Source organism: Zonotrichia leucophrys, chromosome 2, assembly GCF_028769735.1.
Source record: "Zonotrichia leucophrys gambelii isolate GWCS_2022_RI chromosome 2, RI_Zleu_2.0, whole genome shotgun sequence".
In the NCBI taxonomy this organism is placed as follows: domain Eukaryota; kingdom Metazoa; phylum Chordata; class Aves; order Passeriformes; family Passerellidae; genus Zonotrichia; species Zonotrichia leucophrys.
The window spans coordinates 116,872,628-116,898,939 of NC_088171.1; the positions used below are offsets into that span (position 1 = coordinate 116,872,628).

The 26,312-nt window shown below is 33.4% G+C and overlaps 1 protein-coding gene across 8 annotated transcripts in view; it reads right to left on the bottom strand.

Annotated features, from left to right (window-relative positions):
• The window catches only part of ASPH (aspartate beta-hydroxylase), a 111,986-nt gene that overhangs the window by 72,407 nt on the left and 13,267 nt on the right, over positions 1 to 26,312 (bottom strand). For 3 of the 8 annotated variants that reach the window (XM_064706152.1, XM_064706147.1, XM_064706146.1), the window contains exons 2-5: positions 22,677 to 22,826; positions 21,892 to 21,936; positions 20,573 to 20,641; positions 101 to 190 (exon numbers count right to left, since the gene is read on the bottom strand). In XM_064706152.1, coding sequence (XP_064562222.1) covers positions 101 to 190; positions 20,573 to 20,641; positions 21,892 to 21,936; positions 22,677 to 22,826 — 354 coding nt within the window. The other 5 variants (XM_064706151.1, XM_064706149.1, XM_064706153.1 and 2 more) reach the window with 5 other exon arrangements.

Below are 26,312 nucleotides of genomic sequence, written 5' to 3' on the forward strand. Positions count from 1 at the left end.
ACAAAATCTATAAAAGAGTTTGCATGCTAATGACACAGAACTATAGTTCAAATGAAGCATCATGTCTTTTGTTTTGCCTAAAATTGACAAAAGGTCTTACCTGATTCAACATACGACTTTTCAGCAGGCTGGACAGTCTCCTCAGATTCTGGTGATACTGGCTGTGCTGGGACAGATCTTTCTTTAAGGCCTGCATTTTTCAGTTATAAAGTTAACTTTATGCCCTTTTTGAACTGATTCAGTTATAACATAAGAAAGTTCTTTCAATTAAATTAACTGATGTTACACTCTCCAAAAATGCATTCAAACAATCACAATTACAGGGTTGTCATAATATACAGTGATATACAAAAAGACTAAAGCATATTCAGATAGTAAACAAAGATGTTTAGAAGACAAACATAGAATGAGGAGGTAAAAAGGGACAGAAATTTAAACACTTGCTTTTATTTCAAAGTAACTGAACAAATGACTATGGTATTCCAACATTTATTCAGTATCCAATAAAAAAACAGGCAGCAAATTTTTCTCTCTGTTTCTCTCTGGTTTTGCCCTAGAATAAGTGGCAAAAGGTGCTTCATATGATAAATTTTACAGGTTCTACGAAGAACTAATTTGAACTTTACAAAAAGCTGCACAGAATAAGAATTAAATTCATGTCTACATCTTAGAAGACTTAATTAAGATTAGTTTGACAACTAAATGACTATTGAAAAAGTATGACTGATGCAATTTTATCACTAAGATTGTGACTATCTATACCACAGTCTCTTTCTAGATCAAAACACAATGAAAAGAAAGCAATCAATAAATGTAATGACCAACACCATCATCATGGCAGGAGATAAAGATACAGCTGTGATAGATCATGCCTCATCTTAAGACACCATATGGTCAAGAATGTGTTGGTATTATACTAATTCTCCTCTCAACTCTCCTTTAAGAGGGTTCAAACAAAACTTATACAAGAGGTTCAGACTGGGCATAAGAAAAAACTCAGACACCCACAACCCCCCACCTCTATGAGGGCACTGAAATCAGTGGAAAGGACTGCACAGAGAGACTGTGCATTCCCATCTTCGGAGGTTTGAAAGACCACACTGGAAAATGGCCAGAGTAACTTGGTCATTCCTCTGAAATGACACTGTTTTGAGCAGGATGTTGGAATAAGGATCTACCAAAATCCCTTCAAATTGGCATTGGCTGATAATCCTACATCCAAGGTCAATTAAGGTAAGACTCCCTTCTCAACAAACACCACTGCCCAAAGCAAACTAGTTTTTCAACAGCTGTACACATGGAAATCAACAGAAAAGATAGAATGTAAAAAAGCAGAGGCTAAACTATAATGAACACTCCTGTAGTACTAGCAATCCTGTAAGAGCATCTCTTAAGTGGTAAATATTATATTTCAAGTATGTACAATTAAAAAATTAGTAATTACCACATTTCTATTGGAGTCAAACATATCTCAATGCAAACTGGACTAGTATGTCTCAAACCAAATTTGTGTAGAGATATAATTTTATGCATTGTGAGAAAAGCATGTATTTACTTCAAGTAATGGTGACAGGATAACAGAATCAGGTCTATCTTATTATTTAATATTATTCAAATAAATTGTTTAATATTTATATTATTATTTAAATTTCAATTATTTGAAGATTGGTAGTTAGGCTGTATCCAAAAGCAGTGTAACTAAGAGTCCACCACTTAGGAGTCAAAATGAGAAGGTAAAGAAAAATGCCAAATTTACACTTAATTTTTGGCCAATTTTCTTCTGTCATTAAAAAAAACACCCACTTAGAATATTAAAAAATATTATTAAGACATTCATCTTTTCCTGCAGGAATATTAATGGCTACAAGAGTAAGAAGTTACTTCCTTCTACAATATTCTTAGGATGGAGACAAAACCAGTAAGTCATATTAACTGTTCTCACACTTCAGAATCCATAAGCATGGAAACAGCCACCTTGCTTTCACAAACACAGTTCCGTTACTTTATACATACACTGCTTTAAAGAAGATTTTGTACCCTCAATAAGGCACCCCCATGTTCAGATCCAGACAATCACATACTCTGCTTCATGAACAAAAATGAATTCAAAGCATTTCAAAAGACAGCCAATACTCCACACCAAACAAGAACTATGGGTACTTAACAGGAAAGAAGGAACCAACAAGACTGTCTTTGTTTCACTTGCACATTTCTCAATTTACCCTTCAAGCTTTTTATACACGTCTATTGTGCTTAACACTGATTTCTATTCAATCTTTCAAGTAGGTAATATACCAAATAATTTACTTTTGGTAAGATATTATTTTCTCTCCTCTGTTTATTAAAATTGTATTTAGCTTTTACTTGCCTGGTGCATTTTTTGAGCTAATGTGGTGACTTGTTGCATTCAGTTTAATGACAATACTTCATAGAGACATACAACAAGACAACAGATGTCTGGAGCAAAAATACTTTATTTTGTGGCTGTCTGTATAGCCTGGAGTGCTACTCAAATAAAATTTTCTTTGGAAAGGAAAAAAATAAAACAACCCAGTCTTTCCAGAACCCCATAAACTTTGGGTCACAGATACAATATGTTAATCAGAACAGCAATTCATTTGAAATTTCACTCCCACACAGTTAAAAGTTCTGGCACATTACAGGAGAAAATAAAAAGTGATGTGCACCATACCATTGTGCCACCATCCTTGAGAAGAGTGATTTGAATGCCCCTCTGGTCAAATATGCATTTTAACACTTACCAGAGCAAGGGTGAAAAAGTATATCTATCATCACCAAAAACTAACAGAGAATGTTAATTATGAAGGTGCATTTATTAGATCTTCATTCTCTCATATTTTTTGCTAAGAATTGTAATGTTCAAAATGCACATCTTTTCCCTCCCTCCTCATGAATTTATAAATATTTACAATATACCTCAGAGTACATCACCTCTGTTAAATATCACAGCCAGAATCTTAAGATACTGTATTGTTTTCTACAGCTTTAATTTGAACTACTTTTCACAACTGTTTGAACGTTTCATTTTCTCTAAAAAAAATAAAATAAAATCATCTTTAACCTTATTATCACATCTTATAACTCTAGGGATCAAAGCATGATGCAGAGATATGTATGGAACGGCTGAGCTAAGTGTATTGCCAACTGTTATACACAAAATTTTAGCAAAACCAAAAAGAGAATTAACCTTCAGGACTTCAATCTTAAATTACCATCCACATGCATATATATATACTCATTCTCAATTTCACTCCTTTGTTTTGTTTTCCTGAAACTAACACTGCAGTACATCAAGAAAGAATCTTAAACTTCCATCACAAATGTTGCTCTAAACCCTGTGTAATTATATTGTGCAGTTCCATACAATATACTTGCTTTCAAATTTATTTGGAAAATATTAATTTCTAGAAAAACTTAACAGCAACCATAGATTCAAAATATTCTGAAATCTCTCTATTATCTCTGCAGAAATGTTTTTGCAACTTTATTTACTCTAATGAGACTGCTGAATAAATCCTTCATTGATGCTGAAAATACAGAAGCTGTAAGAACAAACTAACACAAGATTTTGCTTATAGAAGCATCATGCACTTGAAAGTGTTGAAGAAGATAATAGTTGCAAAATATCCAAGCTGTTCTCTAAACAAGTTCAACCAGAATAGAGTAGTACTAGCATATCACATCTTACATGTAATTGGAATACAACAATACTTATCAATGATGAAATAGAGGGCCTAATTTTCATCAGTATTCCTTACCAAAAGACTGTCAAACTTGGAAAAAAATCAGGACACAGTAAAATAAAAATGTGATAATGAATCAAGATTTCCAACACAAATATAGAGAAATAAAATAATTAAGTAAATAGGGAATGGAAGAAAACCAGAAACATATTGTCATGAGATCAAAAGACAAAATGCAGGAACATTTTGATTGAGTATACCCTAAGGTCTCACAATAAAGTGCAACTCTGAAGTTGGTTTGATTATTTGCGTACAAAATAGTTTTTTCAGAAAAAAACCCCAGTTTCCTCAGGGAAAGAATTTTGCAGAGAATAAGTTACATTTATTGGGTTAATAATGGACACTACAGTCCATTAATGCACCACTTGGTTGTTTCTGTGAAACAGAAATATCTTATGAGTTTCCACTACATGTGTCCAGATAAGCCTGTTAATAATGCTTTTAAACTTGCATTTCATATAGAACATTCGACTTTCATCTCCACATCAAGCAAATACAAGTAAACAAGGAAAGAAAAAAAAACAATCAGAAGACCCCAAACCCATATTTAGAGTAGACTTGAAGTAACTGGCATCAATCTGACATTTGAATGTTTTCAATACACATTGGTAGCCAGGCACATTAACATATGTACATACTTGAGTTTCACAGCAGATGTTTCTGCTTTGTGTTTATAATATCAGTACAAACTGAACAGTTTTTAAAAAAATATTATACATAGCGTTTGTTCACACTTATTTCCAGAAAACACTATTTTCTTATTGCTATTTTTACTACATTCATATAAATATGCTGAATTTTACATTCTTGAGGTCTGTTCCTCATTAGCAGAACAGGAACTCTTGTTTATTTCTTTTCTTTCTTGTCTTCCTTGGATTGGCTTTTAACTATCTTTTTTGTTCCTTTGTCTTTTCCCCACCTGAACGGTGCCATCCTTTTCACTGGCTGATCTTTTTGTAGTCTCCTTGGATTTCATACTTTTGTCTAGGCCTTTTTCCTTTCCTCTGTCTCTTTTAGCCTTGTCAGAATCTTTCTTTAATTTATTCATATCAACAGCTTTCTTTTCCTTTCGATCAGTGGCATCTTTTCCTTTCCTGGTTTTCTTTTTTTCTTCTTCATTTTCCTCCTTTTTGGATTCCTGCTTCTCCCTTAACTTCTTGAGTGATTCTTTAATAGCTTCTTTTACTTTTTAGTTTTTCATTTAAAAAAGAGGAAATGTTCAATAAGAGAACCATTCTTAAGTAAAAAAACATCTTATGAACAGCCATGTAAAAGCTTTGATCAAATTATTATTTAATGTTTGTTAGATTTAAACTTGCACAGTTAACTCCTAAGCTTTAAAAAATTTAAACAAATTAGTTTTAAACCTTTAGGAACATCTCACACCATGCAGCCAGCAAATAAGCTTGACTTATACTGCAGCTGCATCCAAATGAAGTGTTAATCTAGAGAAAACCATGCCCCTATTATCTTACTGCTAACTTCTGCAGAATGCTAAAACCACTTTTGCCTGTGAGTGTGAAAATCAGAATAAATTTTGAACCTTTGACAACAGTGTAACAGTTATAAACATTATCACACAAATTTATAATACAATGGTTTACTGATATTGCTACCTCATATTAAGCAAAGACTTGAAAAAGGTAACTGAAGTACATATTGAGAAGTACAAGTAATAAGAAACAGCAATGTCCTGATGAATTAAATCAAGTCCAAAAAAGTTAGCTGGGTTAGGCTAAACTCAGTGAAATAAATCAAAGCAATAATTGTAAATTGGTTGGTTCTTACAACTTTGTTTTTCAGTTATCATCAACATTTTTTTCTTTATTTTACTTTTGAAGTTGTGTCACTTATGCTTCTTTACTTCAATTCACATTTGGCTGTGACAGGGTATACAGAGAATATGTTATAAGAACAATCAGAGCAGAAGCCTTGAAATTTATGTTCAATATGTTTAATGTTCAATATTTACTTCCATTTTGCCATAGTTTTGAAAATATTTGTCAATATCAGTAGAATTCTCTAGAATAAGGAATTTTAATTCAATAAAAATCAGAGATTTTTCATTAAATCTGTATGCAATATTTGTATTTAATTTTGAAACTAATACTCCCATATTATTAAGGAAGTAATAATGACTTTTACATATAAATACCTCTATTTTTATTCAGACTTTCTCACAAAAGTCTGCCTCTAGCTGTTGTGTAATGTTTCTGTGGAGTGAACAATTCAATTACCTAGTTTGGTTTAAAGTGAATGACATCATATTTTCTTCCAAATGGTTTTTGACATAAAACATTTGAAATATGCCATTTATTTATTCTCATATCAAACACTGAAAAATAATCCAAAACTCAGGAAAGAATTGCTAAGTGACAGTTATTACAGTCTCTGAAACACGCAGTTTGCAACCAAGTTATACCAAGCACAATGTGGAACAAATGCTAAAAATTTCAACTTGATGCAAGATGCTAAGAAAAGCCACACTGGAATGAGCAGCAAACTTTCCTTAGCAAATACACTTTTTTCCTTGTGAAGGTTTGTATGGTGAATAGCATGCATTTTTCATATACTGCTAGGAAAAAACACCTTGCAGTCTATATGTGGTTAATGTAACATAGAGACTGTTTCCACAGCCTCATGCTGCATCTGAACAGATATAAAAAGCTACACACCTGTAGTACACCTGGTACCTTGGTGTTTGCTGTTGCTAATTAGCTTTTTTTGTCTTCAACACTATGACCAGTTCATACAGCAATGTAATTATAAATAAATATATGGCATAAATTGGTTGCAAGCTATCCCACACTAAGCTTTCAGAAAATGTTGCAATCAATCCTGCAAATAATATTAAAGGGGAAGTTGTTGGACTTTGCCTAAATTTCAATTCTCACAGGAAAAAAAATAGATGAAACTATTAAAGTACAGCCTTAGAAGAATTAAGGCACTCAAGGCCAATTACAATATAGCAATGGTATCATGAATTCATGGAAGATAACAAAGAACATTTCATATGGAGCAACATATTACTTAAAAACATGCAGAATATCATAAACTACTTACAATCCAAACAAGACATTTGTTGTAAAAAAAATCCACACAAACAAAATATCATTTCTAGTTAGGAAAGCGCTCACATTGCCACTGAATTTCAATCAGTAGTAAAAGTAAATACTGAGAAATTGCAAGAACAATATTTGCTGCACCATTAGAAAATATTTAGCCAACATAGCTAGTATTAGTAAACATTATAACCCACAGTTGGTATTTGTAATGCACATGCATTTCATACATCCTTATCTGCATAAAGTTCCGCATGAAAAAGAACATTAAAAATACCTTTGAGTTTAGTTTTTTTCTTGGCTACCCCTCCTGGCTCCTCACCTAATTAGTTGCAAAATGGAAATAGGTTATGAGCATATTTGTGGTATTTAATAAACCTGACATTAAATTTTCCAACCTGCCATCTTATGTAAAAAGTTCACTTTAGATAGCACACCACAATGCTATGGAAAAATACATAATATTAACTCATTAAAAATAAAGCAACTTCAGTTGCAGGACTATCACAAGTATGATGTGAAAGACTAAGCAAAGAAAAGTACCACATTACCAGATGCTACATGTGAAGCATCTTGACTTGGAGATTGCTCAGTTCTCCAGACAAGTACTGACACATAATTATAACCAACACCCCCCTATGATTTCTTTGCAAAGTATTTGCCAGTTCCCTCTTAAATGCACTAATTTATGTTTCTATAAAATTTTATAAATATTTTATAAACATGTTAACTCAAAAGGCCTTCAAGTACACAGGTATTGCAGAGTATATATACTAACTGTTTTCTTACAATAAATTACAATGTATGTTTCTTTATCCAAAGGAAAATAAATGTTTTGGCAAAGGTATTATTCAGGACTAAAAAGCAGTTACCAGTTCATTAGTTAAAATACTTAACTGCATTACTTCAGACTCCTTTAGACTGTTAGTCTTTTACCATTGTAGCTAACAAACTGAGAGCAGTCAGCCTTTTGATTGTACTATAATTTATAGCTAGTACCACAAGAAGCATAAAGGCAGAAACCTTTCCAAAAATACAAATAACATTTAGCTTCATCTTTTTAATACCATTAAAAGAGACTGGATTATCACTATCATGATGCTGTGGATTAAAACTTAAATCCCACAAACACAGCAATTTTAACCACAAAAATCATGTAAGTTGCTAGCTAAAAGCCAACTAGAAAGAAAAGCTGAAAAGATACAGTAACTATGTATTTTTAAACTCATACATAATCTTATTAAATGAGAAGAGGTATTCCCATGTCTCAACACTAGGCTTCTCATTCAACATACAGAACACCTACACTGAATGTCTGCACCATGAGCTTAGATTTCCAGAAAACAGTACCTACCTAAACTGTGGCATATATAAACACTTAATCTGAAAAAAACAAACAATATACTAAAACAGTCTATACTAAAAAAATGAAATCATAAAATTAAAGAATTTAAATGTAAAGTCACTTTAATCACCTTGCATCTAACTTCTATACTATATGTTTTCAAAATATCAGGTGTTGATATTATGGCCAAAATTGTTTTAAAAAAGGTTAATCAGTGAAAATACAGGCTTAAGATTAATTTCCTTACAAATTCATACCTGGGATAAGAGTCTTTTTGAGCTGCTCCCTTATAGATTACCACCATTGCTGAAGTCCAGAGCTCTAACTTGACTAAAATCATTATTCGGTCTTACTATCTCTAAGTAGTGTATGGAAGAATAAGTTAACTTTTTTTCATATAAAAGGAAAAATAGACTCCAACTCTCACATCATCAGTATAAATATAAACAATAAAAGGTACTCAGAAAAGTTGAACAAAACCATATTTAAATTTACACTCCCTGCCCACTTTTCATATTAAAATTAAACATTACTGGATATTTTAAGATACTCTTAAAAGCATATGTTGACAAAGAAAGCAGTTAAATTTTGCAAGTATCAATATATACAACAATTATCATACAGATATTTCAAATTATTTTAAAATTAACATATATTGACTATGTTGAAAGATTACAAAATAGCTTGTTAGTGATTCCTGTTATTTCACTTGTTGAACATTCACACAAGTAATAATTTTGTTTCAATCTGCTTTTAAGCAATGAATAGCACTAAAGTTCTCAGCAAATTATCAATTCATGACATAACTATATAATAATGTAAACTTTAACATATTAATAGATCTGTTCACAAGAGAAGCATGTAAAATAATATATTTTAAAGCATTAGTATTATGCAATAACCACAAGACCAAAATCCTGCTACATCTTGATTCCCACCTGATCATGATCCCTAAAAGGGAAATCCCTAGAGCACATGGAAGTTTTACTTGTCAGCCCCAATTATGCTGAAGCAAGATGGGTGCAAAAGATAGCAATGTCCAGGGCATGCGACAAAATCTGGCACCTAAGGGAATTCATCCAAGACTTAGGCTCTTACAGCATGGGAACACACAAACAAATGTCCAGAATTCTATAAATCATGTAGTTGAACTTGTGGACTCTTATTCTAAAGTCCAATTCAAGTGGCTTCACAATGGTTTTGAACTAGTTTTAAAGTTCCTTCTTTTTTTTCCATTCAATCCCACATTATAAATGTCCAATGCTGGCAATGCAAGAAGTAAATATACAATTTGTAACATCAAATGTGGGTATAAGAGAAGTTCAGAAATGGCCATTATTTGAGTTAGTTAATTAAAAAGTTGTGTTCAAAGTTAACATAGGTTTACAATATTTTTAAATAACTCTTTCAAATAGTCATTCTATAAATTGAATACTCCTCTCAGAGTGGTCATTTTCATACAGTGCTTAAAGGTGGTCAGCTTACTATCTTAATGGACCTTTTGAAGCTCAGGAATATCACAAAGCATTACTATTCTGCAACAATCCAGTTATTTCCTCTATTTTTCCCCATAAAAATGCTCAAGAACATTATCCACAAACAACCCCCAAGTGAGAATAGAGATTTAGAAGTTGAGCATCAGAAGAAAAATACATAAATACTATTTTTATTTAGAAAGATAAGCATGGAAAAAAAATAGGCAAAAAGCTCTCTGTTTTTCAGCAGCTTCCCAGAATTGACAAATAGCATTCTCATATTTAACAATGTATTTAGCAACTTGGCCTGTGCAAATACTATTTCATTCACTTAATAATCCTGAAAACTTTAATAGCCTTGCTAGACAAAAGGCTTTGCCATGTGAAAAATTTCCTCTAAGTCAATTTCTCCACAACCTCTACCTGCATAAACATTTTTAACCTGCAGCACCAGGAAACAAATGGAAGCTAATTAAGGTGGTTTATCCACTTAGATGTGAAAAAGGGAGAGGCTACTTTGCATTTACTGCAGAAAGCAAATGGGCTAGGTTAGCTCATAGCAGCTGACAGACAGCCTTTGCTACCCTTCTGTAATTTATCCAAAGCCTGGATAACAGAATATAAAGTGTCAAGTTTTAAAACACTAGGGCTGGTGTTCCAACTCTTGCCTTAATTTATGATGTTCCATCAAGAACCTCCTTAGCCACACAAAAATCTAAAAAAATATGCTGAAATTGCATGCCAAAAGAGGAAATAAAAATCTGTAAGCCAAAATCATTATTAACATTTTTTTCTCTCCTTATTTTCCTTTTCCAGAAGAACTGCACGTCAGAAAAAATTATGATTGTTTGTATAACCCCCTGCACAAAATTATTACTGCGATTTTGCAATTATAATATGCTATACTAGACATACAAAGTCATCTGCTAAACAAAATTAGTTTACTGACAGAAAGCTAACACCCACTTACCTTTAACTGAGCTCAGAGTACTTTTCTTACCAAAGCCTGTATCTCTCCAAGTGCAGATTTTAATTCATACAACTAGCATAAAAACCCCTCAAACAACCAAACACCAAACTTCAGTATATTCTCCACACGCTGCTTTCATATCTCTTGCTTATTTAACTGTCTAATGTCAGAAGAAAAATCCAGATCAGATACACGTGGCAGAAAGCATTTTTCTTCCCTGAAGTCACAGATGTTTATGCTGCATCCTGCGTGAGCAGATTTAAGAAACCAACAAGCAAATCTTGCCTTTATTAGCCTCATCTTGAGAACATCCTAACTGACCATGATAAATACCTAATTTATTTCATGCCACTGGAACATTATTGTGATAGCTGCTTATCTGATGGAAACCAAACAGGGAATTCAGTAACACATCTCTCCAAAATGACTGATCTGTACACAGCAGCTTTCCCCAGCTCCCAAATTACATTTACAATACAGGTGGGTTTTACCTCTCCCATCTGACAATGAAATGAAAATCTTTCACATGCTTCAATATATTCTTCTTCTGTGCTGCCATCTAAATGCAACCTGTACCAATAACAGTCATGAAAATTTGATTTCTTCTATAGTCAGTCAATTGAGGCCAACTAATAATGAAATTTTTTTAAAGGGGGAGGGGTAAAAATCTTTGCAATAAAAATTTTAACAGATATGCAAACAATCTCTGTACCCTTTATTCCTTCAATTCAAAGTTATTCTATACATTATGAGCATTGTGATTTCTCTCTGCCATATAACACTCGTTAACCTTCAAATTAAATACTGCTGAAGGTGGTCACAGAAATCTGGGGTTCAAAGCTTCCAGAAGTTTTTGGCCATTTCAGATGTATGGGCATTAAGAGTGTTACCCCTATAAATTTATTTTGATTAGTATCACAAGAAAGCAAGAAAAAGCTTTGCTATGAAGGTTAATGCAGTATTTTGTTTGAAGACTAGCAATTAAAATATCAAACATTTACCAACAAATGACAAAGTAAAACAGCCCACAGATTTCTAAAAGCTGGACAAACTGGAAGACTACAATTTTAGTCACAGATATTTATTTCTAGCATTCCAAAAACTAAATATAAATTAACTGTAAGGTATATGAGGGTATCTAATAAAACTCACATGTCCAATTTAATATAAAATCTGTAAAGTTTTATTCCTTGCCAGGTATAAAACCCAGCAAGTTCTGATCACTTAAACAATATATTTTCCACACACTGGAAAAAACACACATTCCAAAAAAACATTGTTTGCTACTAATTTTCTCCTGTTTTAAATTCTCAAACCAGCAGGAGAAAGCAGCAGCCTTGCTTTCTAAAACAATTATTCTAAGATAATAGAAGTCAAAATGCCGCAGCTTTCAACCCACACGTTAAAAATACTTAAAAAAATTCAATTACTGTATTTTTAGAGTCATGAACAATCAAACTAAAAATCTAGTTTTCAAGTTCCTCAACTAATTTCAAACTATTTGGGCGGACTCACAAGCAAATTGGGATACTGTTCAGTCTTCTTTGCTTATTTGCACATCATACTCAGCTTAATGTTTTTTGCTTTTAAATGCCTTTTATAAAACAAATGAACTAACAAACCAAAAAGCCTGCCATGCTGATATAACTGAATATTCAACTACATGTTATTACTGTCCTTACTAGCCAAGTTCTGCTTGTAATCACAACCATTAAGAGAATATATGAAAACCAAACTCCTCTATTCCAAACGTCCAGAGACAACCACAGGTGAGGGTTCAATTGTTAACTCAACAGGAACAACCATCGGCAAGACTGAACACTTCTGAGAAGACTATTTTCCAGAAGGAAGTATCCTACAAAGATATTTACTTACACTAGGTCTTTGCATCCACCCCTCACCCCTTCTCCGCTGACAAATTCTTCATTCCCACTTAATCGTTTTTGAGCAGATGCCTACACACTTAATAAAACCAACAAGGAAGCTGTATGATATCAAATCAGAACTGTTGGTGCACCTTTCATATCTGCACCCACATTAAACTAATTCACTGTTTACTGATCACCTCAGTGCCTCTAGCCTTCTAGAAGTTCAAGCAATCCACCTCAATTTCACCTGAAATATTTCCAGTTTATCAATTCAGTTTTTAAAAATTTTGTATAAACTTCATTATATGGAATTCTTACAGCAGATGTTTCCCTTCTCTTTTTGGCTATTTATTTCCATTACTGAAGTATCTCCAATAGAATTCAATGTTATATGACAATTTTGTAATCCACATTGAGAGGCAATATTATCCCAAAACAGTGATGAAACTCTTATTTCTAATTCAAATCTTCTTCTAATTAAGAAGAAATCTTCTTGTAAATTAAGATAAATAAAATTCTCAAACAAAAAAAACCAACCCAAGCTTACTTATTTCCTACATCTCAGACACTGCAAGTTTCTTGCACTTGCTAACAATTGCTGAGTAATACTCCAGATCTACTAGCATTTATTTTTATAATGTTTAGGGGTTTGTTTATTTATTTTCTTTGCCTTACACTTCATATATCTTGTTTTAAAACCCATTAAATTTTTATGTTGTTAGCTTTTTTATATCCTAATACCCAAATATTTGGAAGAAAATGTGACCAAGGCTCTCATGGCTCTACTTAATTTATAAATCTTGAGTAGCAGTATCAGCCCATCACAACATTTCACTTGCTTAACACTAGTACATTTTTATTACTTTTAAAAGATTATATAGTACCTTGAATTGGATGATCTAGAGAAAGTTTTTTCAAACAGGCACATTAAATTGCTTTAAAAATGGTATGCTAAAGTAAGTGAAATTTTATTTATTTTTAAAAGAAGTTAAAATTTCAGCCTGCAACTACTTGTGTTTAAACTTGGGTATCATGTTCATATAGGAAACCAACATAAGCTTCAGCAAAGCAGGCATTACAAAAACCAATTTGATACAATTTTAATAGTATTTTTTTTGAGTACATAATGCATGTTTTAAAAGGACAGCTTAGTTTCAGCTTTTGATACCTGATACAAACTGCAGGACACAATTATAAACTGCCCTTTCTATACCAGTAACTTCATGACAGCAGACAGAATTCACATACATGGAAAGTATTTCTGGAACAACTGCCATAAAACAGTTTCACAAAATTCAAATTTGCAAAACTACATTAAATACTTAAATTTCTCAAGGAATAGAAGACATAAAATTCTAATTTCCAATTAGTCTTTAATATATTCAGTATTACATTATAAATACATAATCATAACTTCCCACTTCCACAGAAGGCCCATCTTAAAAACTAAAAGAAATTTGGAACAGCCCTTGTGATTTGATTGTCATATTAAAGAAATGACTGAAGATTTAGTTTGAAAACAGATAAATCAGTGGGAATAAACCATATGACAAACAAATCAGTGGGAATAAACCATATGACAGTATTCATCTGAATACATGATGTTAGCTAACTTAGAAACAAATGTTCCTGTAGAATTTTCAAGCACTTATAAATTAGTGCCTTTCTTTGAAAAAGTAAAAACAACCTATCTGAGAAACCAGTGGATCACAAAATAAGTTATTTATTAAAATTATATTTCACAAGAGAATTATCATTGTCATGACTATATTAAGGATTAACATAAAAATATGTATTTACAAAATGCAGTCATGCTAGAATACTTTATAATCAAGGCTATTACAAAATACTTCAGTTAATGTTTGCTAGAAAGACAAATGTTATAGTGTTAACAGTAGAGATTATTACACTTAAGCTTTGTAAGTTTTGTGCACAAAATGCACAAATTGAAGCACATACAGAAACCAACTACACAACCACAGATACACGTTTTATTCTACATATATTTACACACTTGCATAATGCTTGCCATCCTGCCACAAAAATGGAAAAATTATTGAAAGGCTTTCAACTACTGAAACAGCATTGCATGGCTAACTTTAGTTCAATCTTTAGAGTGTCCATTTGGGAGGTTCCCCTCAATGCCATAAATTCTTGCTATATTAAGGTTGATGATTTCATGGACATTTTCGAAAGCCAATCAAATTAGTCTTTCAGTCATTGGTTCTGTAAATCCAAAATAACACAAGTCTTTTTTCCCTGAACCCCTTCATTCTGTGACGTACCATCAACATCATCTGCAGCTTCGCTCTCTTCTTCTTCTAGTATTTCAAAAGGAGTCAATACATCATAGAGAAATGAGAGAAAGCCATAAAACCAATCAGAGCTTTCCTCTGCTAAAATATTAAGGACTTCCTCAAGGGAATCAATATTTTCATTACTGCCATCTTTGGTCAGGCCTATACAAGAATAGAGGAAAGAGAGAGAGAGGGAAGGGGAAAAAAGAGACAGCAGTTAGGTGGAAAGAGGAAACTGCAAAAGGAGGATCTGTGAAAGACATCTCTTGTCATAGACAGAAGTCTTTACAGGAATGCTAACTAGGAAATAGAAGGATGTTAAGAAAGTTGAATCTTTCCAATACAGATTATAATTTGGGCAATAAACATGCAAAATATTATGCCAGAATCTTACTAAAAAAAAAAAGGGAGAAAAAAAAGCAGTAGCTTTGCTTTCCTTTCTTCCTAGTCCTAAAACTAAACCCATTTATATTTAGGTTTTCTACCCCAGTTTAGACAGTTTTTTATCAGTAATCTTTTACTACTTTAAAATCACTCAATTTGTTTTCTTCATTTGTTAAACCATTATGTTCAATTTTGAGAGCTTGCAACTGATGGCTGAGAATAACATTTAAAAGCAAAGAGTATAAAAACAAACTCATCACAGACACACTGTTAAGGATAACATTCTTATCCATGCAGAATTTTGATTTTGCTTAGAAGTGAGGATTCTAATTGCTGGATTTGCAGTTTGTTTGCTTTGCATTTTTTAAACATGTTTCTCAACCATTTTTTTCTATGATAGATTTCCATAGGATGCACTTGATCCTCAGGAATTATTTCCACACCTGAGGATATCCAGAATACCAGATAAAAATGAGTAGGTAGCCAATACAGGGTGTAAGTTTTGTTATATAGAAAATCTAAAGCAAGGTAAAAAGCTGAGGTAGAGAAGGCCAGAACAGCAAAGAGTGAGTTCATCACTGCTAAAGACCCTAATAGTAGAAGTTATTATTTTATGTTACAAGAATTACTGATCTAAATGGCATTTGGAAAGTGCAAATAAGCCATGGCTAATGCTTTTTCCCCCTCCTGCTTTGGGGGAGGTCTTGCCTACATTTGTTTGGGTTTTTAAAATCACTGTTTTACAATTATCTAATAATTGTAATACTAAATAACATTTCAAATTTTCCATTCTAGGAAAAGCACAACAAAATAACCAGGCAGCAACAAACAATTACTGGTACGCTTTAAAGCTGCAGAGGGAGGAATTTCCCCCACTTCTAACCAGAACAAATTTTCATTTGTTTTGAAAAGACGAGCAGAAAAGTGAGCTAAAGGTGAAGACAGATTATTGAAACATAAAATTAAGTGAACGTGTTGCACATGCAGATTACAAAGCAGTATTAGATGCAGGTTAATGAAACATTCAAGATAGAGAAGTTCATGGCAGAGACATTTAACACATTTCAACACGTTTTTCTTACAGCACATAGTGAAATTATCAATGATAATTCTGAAGAAACTTCCAAGTCCATGATATTCCACATCCTTGCACCTGGATGTCCAGAACCTCTACTTGAGTGACCAGTCATTCTCTTTAACTTTAAAATGACATATTGAATCCAGGAGGCAATCAAGGTATTATAAATATCCCTCTCCAACTTCTTCCATGGCTTAGTTCTATAAAAATTAAATTTTATAAACAATTTTATGCACAGTACTCAATTATTCTAATTTGTTTTCAAAATTTGGATAATACAAGATATAAAGACATAAACTGAAGTAAGGATATTTATTGAAGAACAAAATCTCAATATAAGAATGGAAATTTGAATCTAAAAATCCTAAAAGTACAATCGAAGTTATAAATGCAGAATTAATACTTCTGTCATTCTAGTCTGTCAGAACCTCATATAAAAACAAAATGGGGAAAAAAAAATATCCAACAAAAGAAAAAGAACAACACACTACTCCCAAAAGGCCTCAAGAAGTCATTTTTGTACACATGTACAAAATCATACAGATGCCCCTATTATTACACAAAGTCAAGAATAAAACTTTTAGGCAATTACATTTATAAAACAGAAAAGAGCAGCATATTTTTTTTGAAAATACTAGGACTCCAAAGGGAACCACAAAACTGGAAGAATATGTCTTACAGTCTTTGTTAAAAAAAAAACAAAACCACAATCAAAAAACCCTAAATCTTTTCTCTACAATTCTTTGCAAAAATTATCCAAGATGAAGATAATGGCCTTTGAATTTAACAAAATAAACCCAAGAACAAAACCAAAAAAACCCTCATGCAACACTTCAGCCTGAGTTAAAGAAAAAAACCACAGGATTTCATATGTTTATCTTGCTTTCTAACAAAGAGTCCAGAAGAACTGCCAACTCATTAATACTCTGTTCTTCATCTTCATTCACCCCCATTATCAAGAAGAACTGCTTTTCAAAGGAAAAACTGATAAGATCACAAAAGTGTCCTAACAAGTATCTGAAAATGGTGACCAAAGCAGAGCAACCATACCCTACTAAAGCAGGGACTCAAAAGAGTTCACTCAAGAGAAGTCTTAACATAACAATTTAAATCCAAGTGAATGAAGGAGTCAAAATATTTGTCCATTCAAATAGTTACCACAAGCAGTACGGCACAGGACTTCCCTACATGCATTTACCAAGTCAAAGCTTTTCTCCTCTTGTAAACATCTCTTCTTACGAAAACGAGCACAAGCCAACCTTAAATATTTGAAAGTGCTACAGTAGAACACGAGAAAAATAGGAAAGAGCATGAAACTTATCCTAAACAGCTGAACTGTGCAAAAGCATTATTTTAACACCTATTATCTCACTACAGATTTTTGGAATGTGCCATTTCAGCATGACTGCCTGTGAACTTATTTTTCTTCTGTAGGTGAACTAGAGGAAAAGAAGATTTCTTACTTGAATTTTATTGCTTATTACCATTTGACTGCTGACACATGAGGATGGAGTTTTGCCATTTTCTGCATAGCTGGACTACTCTGAACTAAATGCACAAGAACAATAAAGGGATTGTTTTCTGTAGCTGCAGCTCCAAAACTGTACTAACTACTGCAACCATTTAAGGAGAATTTCTCAAGATATTGTTGCTTGTTAAAAGGGACAGAAGTACAAGAAACACCTTGGCTCCAAAGTAACTATTGCAGCAGACATTGGTACCCCTATACATGCCACTTTTTGGTAATACCACTAAAGCCACTGCTTCACTATACTGATGTAAAGCAAGGTCAGATGTGTAGCACTCCCCCTAAGAATAACACCTTTCCCAGAACAATCAGAGTGAAGTGGACAAAAACTGGGAAGCAAACCAACTTGGGGTTGGCTGACTGGAGGAGGTGCATGTGGTTTGGGCTTTTTTGGTTTCTTTTTACTTCTCTTACATGGGGAGTAGGGGAAGAGGGGAAGAACAAACTTCTCGCATGTCCTTTTGAAAATTACACAAATCCCTCAAGGCAATCTAATCGTGAAACCCACTTTGATTCCAATAAATAAAAAAGAACAGATCTTATCATACGTTATACAAACGAGAAATAAAATAATAAATTTTAATTATTCTATTTAGATATGGCCAAGTAGTTAATTATTAAAACCATTATTTGAAATACAAAATAAACTCATGCTGGTAGAACATTTCTCAAAATGTTAACTAAATTAATTTAAACTTAAAAGATATTTACTATTAATATGAAATTCAATCTTGAAATTTGTAGGGAAAACTGAAAGTTATGGAAGTGGACAACATTAAACCACTGTACACATCACAACTTCAATACACAATACGAGTGCTGTAATAGCTAAAGAACAGAGAAGGAAAAAAGCATATGAATTCCTATCATTAAACACCAAACTGCAGTAACTCCTTTTGCACCAGAGAAACCACTTTCTGTTATGGCATTCTGACCCAGAAAAAAATCCCAGAAAGTAATAAACCTTCCTAACAAAATCCTCACAGATAAAAGGAGCTTTGCACTCAATATTCAGAAAGCAGGCTTACTATTCAGTTTCCTTTACTACAATGACTTAACTCTGGAAGACAAATTCCTCAAGAGGGAATCCAGTTTCTGCATCAATGAAATAATTTCAGTCCGCATTGTGGTGCTCATTTTTTATTTCATATTTAATTTTAAATGTAAACAAGCACTGTAACTTACAGGGAAGTTCAGTTAATAATATAACATGCCTGCTATTGGAAGAAATATCTTCTTATATTCATAATTTTTTCAGTGTCACAAAACTTAAAAATTCATCGTTTCTTTTATAGTGCAAAAATTATTCTCAAATTTAAATGAAAATAAATTGTATTTCTAAGCAACTTTTCAAAAATAATACAAATAAATTTTGATATGTGACCTTTTAAGGTCACACTTGAAGTACAAGGTTTGAATGCATGATAAGACAAGCTTAGAATAGAAACACTTTCATGTACTGGCAGAACTCCCAGCTATATCAGGCTGCATAAAACAGAGATGGAACAAAGCATCAGAATATTTCTGCCTGTATACGACTGTCAAGAAAAGGATATCCAGTTGCTATACACTACATAATAGAAAAAGAAAAATTAGGATTATAATTATCCCAAGTATTATCTTAGTCACCATTATAATTAACACCCAATCTGTAGCCATTCAGAGTGCTGGAGATTCTTTGGAGTGACTCTCACATTCACACCACTGCAAATTGATGCAGTTATTACATGGGTTTTCTATAAACCATGAAGGGATTAAACAAATGAACACACATCTTCACAAAGACTTGCTTATTTCTCCAGATAAAAGTAGGAAAAATAAAATTATGACAAGCTGATTTTTATGGAGTGTGATTTGAAATAGCAAATCATAACATCCTAATGTACTACTGATAACTTTGCCTAGTTTGATACATTCAATTTTGTCCTCTGCCCAAGTGTTAGTTACTATGCTGGGGGGTTCATTGCTTTGTTCATTTGTTTAATTCTACAGGTTTGTGTGCTCAGTAGAGGTTTAAATTTGAACAAACCAACTAAAGAAAATTTAAAAAAAGTAAACTTAACTAAAATTTCTACCATCAGATATGCAAGAAGTATCTACCCAAGGCTTGACTGAAGCTGAAGAAGGCAGTGCTTTAAAAGACAATACCATAAAACATGTCTAGAGATTGAAATATTGAAATTTCCCTTTGAAGTTACACAGTCAGCAGAAAGACATCTCACAAATGACAAGGAACAGAAGCCTAAACCGTGTTTCAATGCCAGAGAAGAAAAATTCATGCCATGTACTGTTTCTGAAGGGTAAGAAAAATGAATAGACTTGGGGAGAATTCAGAATAGAGGAAAGACAATACAAAAATACACTACACAAATAGTCACCTAAGTACAAAGGCACATTTAAAGTAATTTTAAAATGGACCTGGCCTAACATGTTAACATAAACAATGTTTTCACGCTGGAAGCATCTTAGGTCCTGCATCTGATAAATTTATTGATAATCACAACCACCTTTCAACATTCAATATAGTATCAAGCACCAAATTTCAAAAACATTCTGTAAGATTAAATGCTTTCCACTAACATTGATACATTAGAACAAAAAGAACAAAAATTGCTGTGAGGTACACACCCCATCCTACAACTTCCATTAAGGAAAAAACCCATCACAATGAAATCAATGCAAGTTTTCAAACCAGGAAAAAACAAACAACCAGAAATATTGTTTTGACTTAAAAATAAAAAAGCAAAACATGAACATGCCAACTAAATTATATACATTGCTCCCCCTTTATTTGTACTTGCCTAGCAATACTTTAGCATCTTCCACATCAAAATCTCCATCTCCATCAGCATCATATATCCCAAGCTTTCCTAGAAGTGCAAAGAGAGGAAGAAAAGACCATTAGGGATTTGGCCATTTGTGTCCAGCACAGTTTTCAATGTGTGATAGTTGACTGTCAATGCTAGGTTGTGACCATCTGTTCTTAACAATCTAGCTGTAATATTCTTAACCACATTTTTAATTTTCTGGGAAATACTACAGATATTTCAAATTTCTTTCTGTATTTCCTGCACTTGAGGCCAAACACAAATTTGTCTTTTTCCTGTGTCGATTTTGCAGTCAGTAGATTTAAAGCAAGTCTGTAACATGTACTTGACAGGGACATGCTTTGCTCAGAATAAAATTTAAGTTCACAGGAAACATTTAACATGTTTGAGGGAAAATAATAAAACAAAAATTTGTAAAATAATGGCCATTTGTTTTCTGATTACATGCTTCCTGCAATTCTAAATTCTTGGGAAAGAGATAGCTATATAGGTATATAGCTTTTAGAGCCAAGTTTACAGAAAGTAAACAGCCTACTTCCCAGACAAGGAAAACCATTCAGAAATTCTACCAACAATTATAACCTTCCATGCAGACAAAATAAGATGTTCATCCTTTCATGTAAGACTAATAAATCAGTTTTCTCACTCTTTGTTTTTGAAACTGCAGCTCTATCAGCCCTAAGTATATGCAAAAGAAGAACTCAGTTTCTATTAAAAGAGAATTTTCAGCATAGAAGCATGGTATCCAGGATTTGAAGTGTTCTGGGACCACCAAACTAGTAGGAAGTTATCTAATTATAGGCTTGATAAAATTCAGACACAACTTTTAACAGGATCAAACTCTGCAGAGCTTGCAGAACTTTGTGTCCTTATAGTCTGACAGTTTACTACAATTGTCATCCTCTAAATGAAGGCAGAACTTTCTTGCTATGAAAATAAATGAAATTCAGTTCTTAATATGGTACTTAGAAATCAGTTTTGTGTAAGAAAAAATTTAGACTTGGGTCTAGAATAGAAAAATATGTTCATCACCATTGTATGGAAGCAACCCATTAGAAAGGAGCCATATCTGTTTATGGATAAACACAGCAGACTGGTGCAAAAATATAACTCTCTAGAAATAAGAATTATATAATCTTCAAAACCATGAAGAATGAGACAGATGAGAAATGATCGAGCTTCATGTCATTGCAGAAGAAGAGTAATTCTTAAAAAAAATTGAAACCATAATAAAGTAAACCAAAACTTCAGCCAAGGCACTGTAAAGCAAGCTTACTTCTCTAATATCCTACCTTGTAGGACCTCTGACAAGTTATAACGGAAATCCTTTGCTTTGGCTGCATGCATGGTAAAAATACAAAAAACATTATTTGCATCACTAGACCCAGTTAAGTTTCAAATCAGAAGACTTTTTTTCTGAAAAAAATCAGTCCAAAAAAAAAAAAAAAAAAAAAGCATGTACCAACAGATGTGTAAATTTTGTAAAGCCACCAGGTGCAAAAGTGCACGTTGAATCCTACAACATCAGGGAAAACAGATGTACCTATGGACATACATCTTGAAATTTGAGATATTACTTTGTAACCTTAAATATTATATTAATAGTACTGTCTTAAAATTGTCTCATTGAGATAGAATTATCACTGCTATAAGCTTAAAACTGAGGTCATTCAACATCTCACTCATGAGAGGATGACTGATCAGTTGTCCTGACCCTACAGGCATCACAGTCCATCAGAGCAGAGCTAACATTAACTGCCTACTTTCAACCACTGCTGTGAGTTTCTGAGAGCTAAATTCAAACTGCATATATTTAGCTGACCTCTCAAATTAACTACAGTATACATGTTACAAAGACATCCTACAGGATGTTCATACCCTTTTATGAAAACCCCATTTTAACATTATAATAGTGCTCAGCATTAAAACATACATTTTGAACTACACTGCTTATTCTTATCATGTAGATAATTTGCAAACACTACAGTAGACATATCATCTATCTAAAAATATAAAATGGCATTCATTTAATGCATATTAACATTATTAGAAAAATCTTAAGATTTAGAATTCTTACCTAGAACTTCTTCATAATCTACAAGTTCAAACCAGACAACTGCTACTGATGTCCAAACTCCCAGCAAAGCAATTACCATAAACCAGGTGAAAAATGAGCTTCCAGAGAGGCCTTCTTTCTTTCCATTCTTGCCTCCTCCATGCTTAGTCTCTGTCAAAATAAAACAAGAAGAAAAAATGGATGTAAGAGTTAGAAAATTATTATTGAAGATACAATTATAAAACTTGCTGTTTACGATTACACAGAATACAAAACATTTCAATAACAATGGTGGGTTTTGTTGTTGTTGTGAAGTTTTTTGGTTGGGTGGGTTTTTAAAAACTTTACCACCTTTATTTGCTCTCCATTTCACTGTGAATTACTGTGAGAAGCTTGATGATTATCTAAGCAAAAGCCTCATAACCAACCAAACACCAAAAGCCCTGATCTAATTTGTCTTAAAAGTTAGCTGGAAATTCTGCCTTGCTCCCCTTTGATGTCTATTTACACAGAGCTTCACATTTTTGAGATGCTTTGCATTTGTTCCCCGGCAGTTCCCAGACTGCCACCAGAGGCCAGTGTGGCCAGCAGAAAAGCTTTACAAGAGAAGCATTTCTCCTAAATCGGCTTCAAAACTAGTCAAAATAGCTCACAGAACCAACGTGACAACTCAAATAGCCTAAGAAAACTCTAAAACCTGAACTATATTAAGGATAAGACTTCAAATTCGGAACACTTTGCCAACTATTCACTCCATGCTATACAACTCTGGAATTTCAGTCCTGTGGAACATACAAGTAAAAGGATGACACAGAGACATAACCAAATCATGGTTTCACTTATAAGTGCACAAATGGAAAGTAAATATATATAAAAAATTACACATAGTTGTAAACAAATGACTGCAAAAGACTTTGACCCAGCATATGTGTAGCAAGTTTCAAATGGGCATTGTCACCACAGAAGACATAAATTGCTTAGTCTGTTGTTTTAGGATTGTTTTAGTGAAAGAGGGATATCCATATACATATATAAAAGTAAATAATTATGTACACAAAATGACGCCTGCTTGTGGCCTTCTCCAAAGCTCAGGTCTGCTCTTCTGCCCCCTGACATTACTACTGAAAGGGTGGCACTCGGCTGCAGTTTCAAGTCCATTAGTCTATTCCACTTCATTCCGTTCTAAAAAGCAATTTTTGCCTGCTCAGCCACATGCAGGCCCAGTTATTCAAGCAAAGCTATTTCTTACATGATGTAAAGAACACTGCAAGAAGCTTTGTCATGAATATTGTGATAAACTAAGGAGTTATCTTTATACTAATGAAAGTAATGTTAGATGTATTTATCAACACTGATCATAGAAAAATACTCTTAGAATCTAAATATCCACACAATTGTTTTTTAAAATAAGTTGGTGTATCTGAAAGATAAGTAATGAGACGGGTGACTGACTTGTTTTTGTAACAGGAACTATATATAAGTACTCTCTGACCCTGCTTGCCAGCAGGTTTACAACTGTAATAAAATACTCTTTTATTACATTCATTGTGCTTTATACAAAGTTCAGACCAATATAAAAACCACTGACCCACACTAACTCTTATCCAGCTCAGCATTTTACTGAAAAAAAAGAATTCTTTTATTAACACTACTCCCTTCCAAGATCAAACACCCACTATTTAGTTTCTTTACTATATTAAACATAAATGCCCAATAATATTCAGAGAAAAACTGAGGTAACTTAGCCTCACATCAGGCATATATCATTTGCTACTGCACAGTCCTCTAGTTACATATCTGCAGGGTCTAAACACACAGCTCATTGTAACATTTCTCTTGTGGGAAATGTAGGGGTAGTCTGAAGGACAGACAAGCAGCGTCTGCATTCAGAAATATGCTCAACTGTAAGAAAATTACTTACAGTACTCTGAACTGGTAATATTAATACTGAGAAATAAACAATTACAGTATGTAACAGCAGGGCTTCACTACACCTGTGTAGCAGGGCAGTCAATGAAAGATTTGCATATATTTAAAATTAAGTCCTTAGGTTAAAAACAGTTTAAATTATTCCAGACTGCAACTTGGTTCTAGAGCAAACAGGAAAGAGGATCTTAGTGCATTTCACACTATTTGCCTTACTGTTTTCTACCATTTACTGCTATTTGCCTTCCAAGGAAGAAGCTTTACTTATCAGAAGAACAGAGAAACGAACGAAAATACAACCTATATAAGTAATCAAGCAGAACTATTCATATTTTTTCCAGTATAAGAGATTGTTTCATGCAAATTCCTCAAAAATAGATTCTGCTATAAGAATGTAGTTCACAATAGTCACAAAGGCATATTTTTATTCTGGGGCTTTTTACCTTATAGCAAAATTATCTACCAAACTCTTGAATAACAACTCAAGCATGGCAGCTTGATCACGCAACACTTTTATATAAATGGAAGTTATGTAAGAAAAAAAAAAAAATTACCTATGATCTGCACAAATAATGCTACATGCAGGGTCAGAACAAAACACTGCAAAAACTGAAGCTGGCTCAGAGCTCATTCCAAACAGTTAATTCTCAACTCAAGCCCTTTCCCTGCACATGCTGCCAGCCATGCCAGAAGTAGGTCACTTGCCATATCTGGTAAGCCTGTGCTTACACCACCAGATGTCTTTATGCAGACATCAGAAAGTCTTAAAGCACGGTCCACCGCTCAACAGCAAATCTATAAAATCCTGTACCTCACTCAGCCCCCCAGTTAAGTCACATCTAGCTAAAAATGCACGAAAATTTTTTACTTTAACTTACCTTCAAGACATCTTACAATTTTACATTCTCTAAAAATAACTTTGAAGTCAAATATTTGAAGACAAAACAGTATCTCTTATGCTAAGTTATGCTCTATTAGGCAAAATATTATTTACAATTAACCACCGGCCATAAATTCATGGAATACCTCTAGTCCAGAGAACACGTAATCAAAGAGAACAGAGGCAGCCTGTAACACAGACTAGACAGCAAACTGGCAATAAAACATACAACAGTAAGCCAGTTATTTTGCTGATCATAAAATCAGACATAACTGCTATTTGCAAGTACACATTTTCCATTTGCTCACAAAAAAAAAAAAGGTTAGGATGATACCTGTGTCGTCAGCCATAACATTAGTGCTCGATTTCCACCAACAGAGCGAGTGTGTCAGTATATCCAAAAATTAATGCTGAAGGCAGAATAAGAAATATCCTCAGTTATCCTCCTGTTTGCAACAGGAGCAAACAGGTTTCCTAAAGCCAGCTCAGCTGGAACCTGAAACTGGACCCAAGAGAAACCTCTCCTCCAAATCTATTTTTAGAGCAGTTACCCTCAGGAGCCAAACGCTTTTCAGAACTCATATGGCAATCCAGTTCTGACGACAATGAAATTCACTTACTCCTCCTAACAGAGCATCCTGGGTAGTTGATCCTTTCCCCTCCCCTTAATCCTCCAACATCAAAAACAACAGCAAATGAAACCAAGCACATTGTACTGTAGTACTTCTGCTGCAATTTATGCCACAGTGCCTGATCTCTCAGGACATTAAATCCATTCGCATAAGCTGAAACACAAGTCTGGACACAAAGCTTGCCCGCTTGCATTTGTTACGTTGGCCCTCATCCAAGAA